The 8,339-nt window shown below is 48.8% G+C and overlaps 1 protein-coding gene across 2 annotated transcripts; it reads right to left on the bottom strand.

Annotated features, from left to right (window-relative positions):
- Positions 1-217: 217 nt before the first annotated feature.
- Positions 218-7,139, bottom strand: TENT5A (terminal nucleotidyltransferase 5A). Of its 2 annotated transcripts, none has more exons than XM_008263145.5 (3): positions 6,840-7,139; positions 6,037-6,580; positions 218-4,936 (listed from the first exon to the last, which is right to left on the bottom strand). In XM_008263145.5, the coding sequence occupies exons 2-3, from the start codon at positions 6,541-6,543 to the stop codon at positions 4,160-4,162; spliced, it is 1,284 nt and encodes a 427-aa protein (XP_008261367.1). In that variant the 5' UTR covers positions 6,544-6,580; positions 6,840-7,139; the 3' UTR covers positions 218-4,159. The 2 variants fall into 2 exon arrangements, with proteins under 2 accessions (XP_008261367.1, XP_002714593.1); XM_002714547.6 differs by having other exon boundaries at positions 6,785-6,958.
- Between the last annotated feature and the right edge of the window lie 1,200 nt (positions 7,140-8,339).

The following is an 8,339-nucleotide window of genomic DNA, read 5'->3' as shown; positions in this document are numbered from 1 at the left end:
GTTAATATCCCAGCAAATATTTTTGGCCTCTATTAACTAGATTCTTTTGGAGCTAATAGAGCCGGTCAGAGACAGGCTGGCAAGCTGAAGGTTTTCATTTCCTGTGCTCCAACTGGAAAGTTGCTGAAGGCTGGTCTTCTCCACATACTGCCTTGTCAGGTTGTGATTCAGACGATCTGGTCTTTAGCCAACAGACATCAAAGAGAGCAGACACAAATCAATAGAAAAAAATAACTTCTTTTTATTTACAAAAAAAATCCAAATATTGGATGCTGTAAACAAAATTCACAATCTGATCCCTCTAGCACTGATCCAAACATGTCAGTTTCTAAGAGTCCATTTTCCATCAACTCCTTTTCTGCCTGTGACACAGTCTATAGTCAAAATATCCCCAAAGAGTGACCCAAAGTGCAGCTTGCTGCAACAGGACGCTTCAGAGCAGACAATGGATGTAGCGAGGTTGGAGGGAGAGACAGCCAGCGGGCAGAGCCTCCTCCATTCTGCAAAGCTTTGCAGCAAGTCTTGCCAAGTTACCTTGACATCTTCCCACTATGTACTTTTACCATTTACTTTGTTAGCAAGCCATTATCATAAAATATAACATAGAGATTCTTTCTTAGTATTGAAAAAGCTATGCTAAAAGAAATCTTAAAGAATGAATATATTTAAATAGGTGCTATATATGAAAGAACTTTTTTTTGGCTTTTTGGTTTCATCTAACACACTTCAACAAAAAAAGCTTATTTTTAAACTGCTGACAGCTTTCAACAAAATACATTTCATTTACAACATAGTTCACAATATTTATTTAACAAGTATTGCATGGAAAACAACTTTGTGCACAGTAAAGCAACCAACGGTAAGCAAACAGAAAGGGGTGGGAAAAACAGTATGTTCACTTTTCATTTCATTTCCTTCTTGGCTTGGGTTACAGATCATTTTCTATCCTTGTAGCTTTTGGAGCCATGTTAAAATAGTCCACCCAATGTCAAAGTGAGCAGTTACTTGTGATTCCATTTCTGGTAGGGACAAGTCCACCTTGGTGTAGGAGTTCTGCAGGCAGCTGAATTTACTGCAAACGAAGTAAACTTTTAAAAGGGAACTGTTGCAGGCGAGTGTTCTCTGACACGCCTGACTGGACAGGTTAGAAGAGCCTCCAGAAGACAAAATATCTTCCCGTTTTAAAGTTACAGCACACGAGGCCAGATAAACACGAAAGCAAACAAATCACAGGCACTAACAGGGAGTTGAGAGCTATTCTTTTTCTCTGACCTATACACACGGCTCTCTCTCACCAGACATTCAAATTTTTAGGCCACATATCCACAAAGAGAGACATATATTCCACTGTGCATTCAACTACATACGCACAAGACTAAAGTACATACAAAATAGAAATAAATTATATACGTATTAAAGTAAATGCTGACAAGTTTTGAGTACAGCCTGGTCTAACTGAACGCCAGGTGCTGGCACTTTCAACTAAGCTACCAAACCTCAAGTAAGCAAAAAATGAATATAAATATTTGAGAAAAATGAGAAGTATATTTTCAAATAGGGCTCCTCCCTACAAAAATCTGTGTGATAAATTAACAGCAGGTTGTTGCAATGTCAGAGTCAGAGATCTCCAGACTCTTTAAAATAGTAAACAGCTAATTTGTCAAGAATCGGGATAAGAAGAAAGCTGGTCACCAGTGGCTCCTGTGTTCCTGAGCATTGCCTTAGATTTTTTGTTGCTGTTGTTTGTTTTTTTGTTTTATTTAGAAAACTTCCAAACAGCTAAACAGGCAGAGAGCTCTCGTTTCTTCTGATAGGTGAGGATCAGGCTTAATCTGTAAATTAAATCTTTCCTGGTACATTGCAATTAATTTTTCAACCCAGGGCTAGAGTGAAGGAGTCTGAGCCAAAGTGGGAGCAGGAAGAGTTCCCCAGAAAACAGTGGATGGCAACACAAGGGCTGTGTCAGCTCTAAGAGAATTCACAGGGAAGCTGTGACAGCAAACTCATTAGGTTTCTGTTAAGGTTTCAAAGAAAGCTGTACAAAATGTGTTCAGGTAGGTTCACCTGGATTAACCTAGCACTGAACATCTGAGAGATACCGAGATAACAAACAAGCAAACAGGTTGCACGCCAACAGGTGGATGCTATTTTCTCCCCCAGTCCTTCTTTAACTGATGACAAAAATCTTCTTGTTGAGTATTCAGAGGAATTTTCACAGGAAGCAGCCGTCCACTAGGGTTGATGGGGATTGTGTGGTTGTTTCACTACAGAAATGGAAGGTTTTATGTGTTGGTTCAATTTTTAGCAAATGCATTTTCAGAGACCAGTGTCTAGAGGAATTAAGGTTCGAGAAGAAAGGGCAATTTGGGGATCAGCCATTCTCAAACTGTAATGGTAATGCCAGTTCATTTCACAAAGCTATACTGGTCTCCCGGAGAAGACAAAATAAAGTTGGATTTGATTTAGTGAGAGATGATTTAATTACAGTACTAAATATTTAAATGCAGTGTGACAACCAGATCAAAGAAGTTTCATATTGGCATGATTTTATAAAATATTATATATAATATATATCTCATATATAAACTTTAAGCAATTGTGCAAATACTCTTTAAAAAGGGTCATTTCACATTTACTAAATTCTAGTGGTCCAGAAATGCAGAATGCATTCATTAAAAAATTCATTTAAATATTAATAAGTAGTGTTCAGATCACCAGAAATTCTTTTTAGCAGTTAGGAATTTAAGTAGCCTACCACTGATTCATAATCCACTAGATTATATACCATGGAGGCATGCAATTAATTAAAAAGGGGGGGGGTTCAAACTGTCAAAATGACAGTTCAATATATAAAGAGTGCTCTGCCAAACAAATATTCTCCCATTTGTGGAATTCTCTGGCTCATAAAAAAGGAAAGAAAAAAAAATCACTAAAAATGTATAATCTCTGTTCTTCCTATCAAATATATTACTTGCTTTCCTCCTTCATTTAATTTTTTAGTTGTGGGTTTTAACTCATCATTGCAATATGCCCATATCTCATATCATCCTGTTGAAAACATAAAAACATATAGTAAACATTTCCTATTTGATACATTATTGTAGATCATAGTCAATGTATTGTGTGTATACACACGATACGTGTATATATACACATAAAATACACACGTACCTATAATATCACACCAACAATGTCAACTTTATACACGTATTTGCCAAGAAAAAAATAGGGCATTTTCTCCACCATTCACAAGCTTATATGTTGTTTTATTTTCTTCTTGAGTCCCTGATAAAATAAAATAAGCATTAAACCATAAAACAATTTTCCACTTCAAATTTTCAGAAGGCAACAGGCACTTTGATGTGTATTGGTGTGTAACAAATATAGTATTCTTCATATATTTTACTATACCTCTTCTACTTGGGTATTGTTATCTGTTAAATCTTTGGTCCTTGAGCATACTTTCTTTGCCCCAGCTGTTTTTGCTTGCATTTTCACATTTTAAAAATGCGAGCTATGCACGCAGCTGGAATTAATGGATTGTGTCATCTTAAATTCTGCTGTTTGTTGTGAGAACTGCACCAACCTACTACTGTTCATTTGGAGCAAGCCCTTTCTGTTCGCACAACAGAAACACTTGCTACAAACTCAGATAGCAACACCAACATCGGAGTTCTCCTCCCTCCTGTACTGTTACTATCTGAACTCTGGAACTCACAAACAAGTGGAGGTGAGATCTTTTTTTCCTCTGTATTTTCCCTTTCAAGATTTTTCACCTTTAAAGGAAATTTTCCACTTTTTGTCTTCACTATGGCAAAGCTATGGGAGCACTTACTGCAAACCCATATTGTCATCAAGCAATTTTTTTCTCTTGTTATCTTAAGAGAACCTGGTTGCTTTTAATGACAGGTCTCTTTTGTTTCAGACAGAATCCAGTTGGGTAGGATAAAGGGAGGGTCAGGAAGGGAGATCTTTCAAGATCATGCTCCCATACCTACAGAAAGATCCACAAGCTTCGCCAAGCTTAAATCCTGGAGCATATCATCATTGCACAAAACACATCCCTAATCAGGGCTGGGTCATTCTTTTTGTTTGTTTTTCTTTCCCCCCCCCCATCTTGTCTGAAATGGCTTCCCCACGGGACATTTTTAAATGATTCTTAATTGCAGGGCAGCCAAGTAGAATATGTCTGTTGCTGGCATGTGAATACTGGCTGAACCTGTGCAATGTAGTAATTGCTGAAGTTGGCATCTGCTACATAGGGGGCCGGCTGGTAATAGCAAGTGACATTAGCCACATTAGGGATGACGTTCTGGTCAGCTAGCACCCGGATAGCCAGCATTGTGATAAGATTTAAAGTCTGTCTTCTCTCATGTCCCATTAGGCACACTGTGCTCTCATTCACCACTCCGTGAAGGGTCATGAGATAGTCGTACTTGCGGTCTTCCAAGCCCACGAAGTGGTTCTGCAGATAGGACTCCAGTTTTCTCTGCTGTTCTCCAATGTCTGAGAAGTCGATGAAAAACCTGGAACACATGTACCTCTGGAGGGTCTTGATCTCATCAGAGGCGGGCCTGAAGCCCCTCACTAAGAGGTTGCAGTACTTAAGCAGGCCTCCTCCTCTGATCTCCTCGGGATTCCTGGTGGCAATGATCTTGTTACAAAGGTGATCAAAGGCTTCGTGAAAATCACCATAAACACTCTCACCGATGATGGTGGGGTGAAATGTTTCGGTCATTGGATTCTCTGAACATTCGTAAAAGAGCAGAAGAGAGTCTAATTTGATCTGAAAAGAATCTACACTGAATTCAAACTGCCTCCGGAGGGAATCCACAAATTTCAGTTCCACATTTTTGCCACTGTTGTTTGACAGGGATATAAGACTCCATCGGTCAGAGTCATTGCACACTTTAACCATTTTCTGCACATAAGCTTCCTATAATTTAAAAGATAAAACAAGAAAATGAGCAAACCTAGAAAAAGCAATAAAATAAATAAAACTTCTTCATTGCTGAGAATAAATTTTGCACTTTTCCTTTTGTTTGTCAAGTTTCAGCAAAACACTACCTGCAGGCTTAAGCAGTCTTCTGAAGACAGGAAAAAAAATTTAACGAGTAGCTTCACTGTCTGGGAAAGAGACTAGAAGTAATAGTTTGAGGCTTTTGGCAGAGGCAGCACAGCAGTAAGAGGCTCTGTTGTCATGTCTGACTTTTGCAATGTTTTTTTTTTTTTTTTTTGAAAATAGTCTAATGGGCACCATATCCACACGGCGTCCAGGTAATATTCCACAGACTCAGAAGAGCACGCAGTGGTTAGTCTCTCACCCCCGTCCCCAGACACCTCGTTCCCTTCCCCCTACTCCCTCCCCCCCCCCCCATCCCCAGGCCGTTATCAGCATCCCATGCGGGTCCCTTCAGGGTTACTGTGCAGTTATAATCAGACACGAACTACAGTCCGACACTGGAAGGCTGACGCTTCCCCGGACAATTTTTAACTAATTACATAAAACGTGCCGTAAGCCAGAGCGGAGGGCGAGAAGACAGTAGCACTAAACACTTAGCACCGAACCAATACGGAGCACCACCAGATACGTCCCTAATTCCCAGACTCGGCTGAAGGCAGCTAGGCAACCTATTCACATTTTCCGGTACAAGACGAAACCCACTGACTCAGTTCTGCTGCTGGCTGCTCCTTCCCCAACTATATCACAAACAACTGACTCCGTTTCAGTCCTCCACCGATCGGAATCTACCCGGCCCAAGGTTCCAGCAAGAAGAGCCAAGGGTCAAAAACCCAGGGGAAAAGGAAGCCGCCGGGGCGCAGAGGAGGAAGCGAGAAGAGCGGTGGCGCTGAAGCACCCAAGTACACGCAAAGACGCAATGCCGTCCACGCAGCTTGGTTTACTCGCGGGAAAAAAGCAAAGTCACCAGGAAAGTCATTCCAGGGCGCCCGCACAGGCCCCCAGCCCTGCCTCCTACTCGCCGCCCCGCTCCGGCCCCCAGGCCCCCCGCGCGTCGGCGACGGAGGCGGCTTTACCTTGAGCGTGAGCGGCGTGATCTTCTCCTTGTTCACCCCTTCGGGCAAGAAGTCCAACAGGCAGTCCAGCACGACGTCTTTCACAGTCTGAAACTCCTCTTCCCCGCGCAGGTCGGCGCAGAAGATGAGGTCCAGGTCCTTGTAGCCCAGGCCGCTGTCCTGGTGCAGGACGTGGCTGGCGGCCGAGCCGTTGAGGCGCACGTCGCGGACGCCGATGCGCTTCTCCGCCAGGCGCCGCCGCACCACCTTCACAATCAGACTGGGCTGCAGCTCGAGCGTGGGGAAGTTGCCGCGCCCGTGGATCGGGATGGTCTCGCTCAGGATGCCGTCCAGCCGCTGCACTTGCTCCCAGGTCAGCACGTTGCAGTGCGCCGTGGGGCTCTCGCAGTAGTCCAAGCAGTGCCCGCCGCCGCCGTCGCCGCCGCCCAACTCGCCGCCCAGCGGGATGTAGGCACCGCCGGGCAGCTCGTCCTCGGCCATGGCAAAGTACCCTTCGCCCTCCGCCATGTAGTGCCCGCCGAGCGCCACTGGGCCCTGCTCAGTCCTAGAAGAAACAAGTGGGGTGCGGGGGTGGGGGAGAAAGGAGCACGGTGAGGACGCGCGACAGCGGCAGGCAGTGGCCCGCCGTGGTCTGAGCGCGCAGCCCCTCCTCGGCTCGCCCGGAGACCCTCCCCACCCCACCCCAACGCACCCCACCCCCCGCTGGCCCCCGCAGTGCCCCGCCGCGCCCCGCACAGCAGCCCCGCACCAAAAGTATCTCTGATGCATCTGGAAAGCGCAAGCGAGAGTCCCGTCTGTGTCACCTGGAGGCGGCCGCCCCTTCTAAGAGCGCAGCGAGCGAGGAACCGCGAGGCGGCAACACTGCCCGGAGCTGCTAGCGCACCGCCGGCAGCGGCTGGGATTTCGTTCTTCCCAGACCCCCGCCGCCTGCACCGCCACTCCCGCCCCTCGCCCCCGCCCGAGCCGCCGCCGCCGCTGCCGCCCCCGCTGCAGTGGTCCCGGAGGTGGCGGCTCCCGCTCCGCCGCCGCACACGCTCCTGTCTCTGGAGCTTTAGCAGTTGTGCGGGGGAAACGTCTTCAGTACTTTTTTTATACCGGGCTTCTCCGCGCTTCCGGGGCCCCGGCGCTGCGCGCTCGCCACACCCTCCTCATCTGCATAGGGCGCCGCCCCCGCCGCCGCCGCTCGCCGCCGCTCGCCCGCCCCGGCGTCCGGCGGAGCAGCCGCCGCGCCGTGCGCGGGGTGTCCACAGCTGGGAGCGCGGGGTGTCCACGGCCAGCAATGCGGGGGCTCCGGCCGCGGCGCTGTGCGGGTTTCCGGACGCGGGCGCTCGTGCGTGTATTTCTACAGATGCTAATTACGTACGCCACACGCAAGCCTCTTCTCCCACCTTCCCTCCCCTGCCCCTCCAAACAAGGAGACACTTAAAACGCCCTGTCCGAGGACTGAGAGGCCATGAATCCCACTAAATCCATGTCACCGGATCCCACTAGAATGGCCTAACTACAGAAACATCCCAAGCGAGAAATCCCGCCCGGGACCGCGTCCCTGCCGCGCTGGGGATCGAGCGATGCCGTCTTGGAAACTCTGTCTACACTCCGTGAATGAACTCGGTTCCCGTGCGGGCCAGCGAGTTCACGCGTCCCACGCAAACCGATCCCCTACGTGAGGGGCGGGCTGGCCGACAACTAGGTTTCGATTCCCGAAACCTCAGAACGCGCCGGGGAAGTCGCGGCGAGCCCGCGGAGACGCGGTGGGCGGTGCTGCGGCTCGCGGACGTGCGTCCGGCTGCGGCCGCGGGCAGCCCGGAGCGCGGCGGGGCCCGAGCGCGTCCCCGAGCGGCCGGCCAGTGGCCGAGCCCCGGGCGCGCCCCAGCGAGCGCGCGGCCGCCCGGGCGACGAAAGCGCCGCCGAGCGGGGCCTGACGCGCCGCGGCGGGAAAGCTGAGGCGGCGAAGCGCGTTCGGCGTAGCCCGCCCCGATGCGCTCATTTCCAGTGAATGAACATGTCAGTGGGAGGTGGCGCGGCGTGCAAAATACGTTTCAGAGGCTCCCCTGCTAGCGTCGCTCTCCTAAGCTATCCCTGCACACCCGCTCCCCCACCTTTGCAGACTGCTCCCCGCGCTCTCTACTTCGGTCCGCGCCCGCCGGCCGCTCGCCGCCTCTTTCAGCGGTTTGCTCTCCACGTAGAGGCTGTGGGAGGTTGAGGAAGAGGCGGCTGCGGGGAGAACGCTGAGGAAGCCGAACGCGCCTGCCCCCAAAGCCGGCGCAACTCCGGCCGCCGCTCCTGAAGTTGTGGGAGTCCGG

Source organism: Oryctolagus cuniculus, chromosome 5, assembly GCF_051225735.1.
Source record: "Oryctolagus cuniculus isolate XC-2025 breed Fujian yellow rabbit chromosome 5, ASM5122573v1, whole genome shotgun sequence".
Classification (NCBI taxonomy): Eukaryota; Metazoa; Chordata; class Mammalia; order Lagomorpha; family Leporidae; genus Oryctolagus; species Oryctolagus cuniculus.
The sequence above is the reverse complement of the archived record's forward strand: the minus strand, read 5'-3'. Positions and strand labels throughout refer to the sequence as shown.

Excerpts from the sequence above, each read along its gene's own strand:
- TENT5A (XM_002714547.6), bottom strand. The coding sequence starts at position 6,804 with ATGCATCAGAGATACTTTTG. Across the intron at positions 6,581-6,784 it reads ATGCATCAGAGATACTTTTG|GACTGAGCAGGGCCCAGTGG; the intron begins GTGCGGGGCTGC and ends TGTTTCTTCTAG. Across the intron at positions 4,937-6,036 it reads TCACGCCGCTCACGCTCAAG|GAAGCTTATGTGCAGAAAAT; the intron begins GTAAAGCCGCCT and ends TTTAAATTATAG.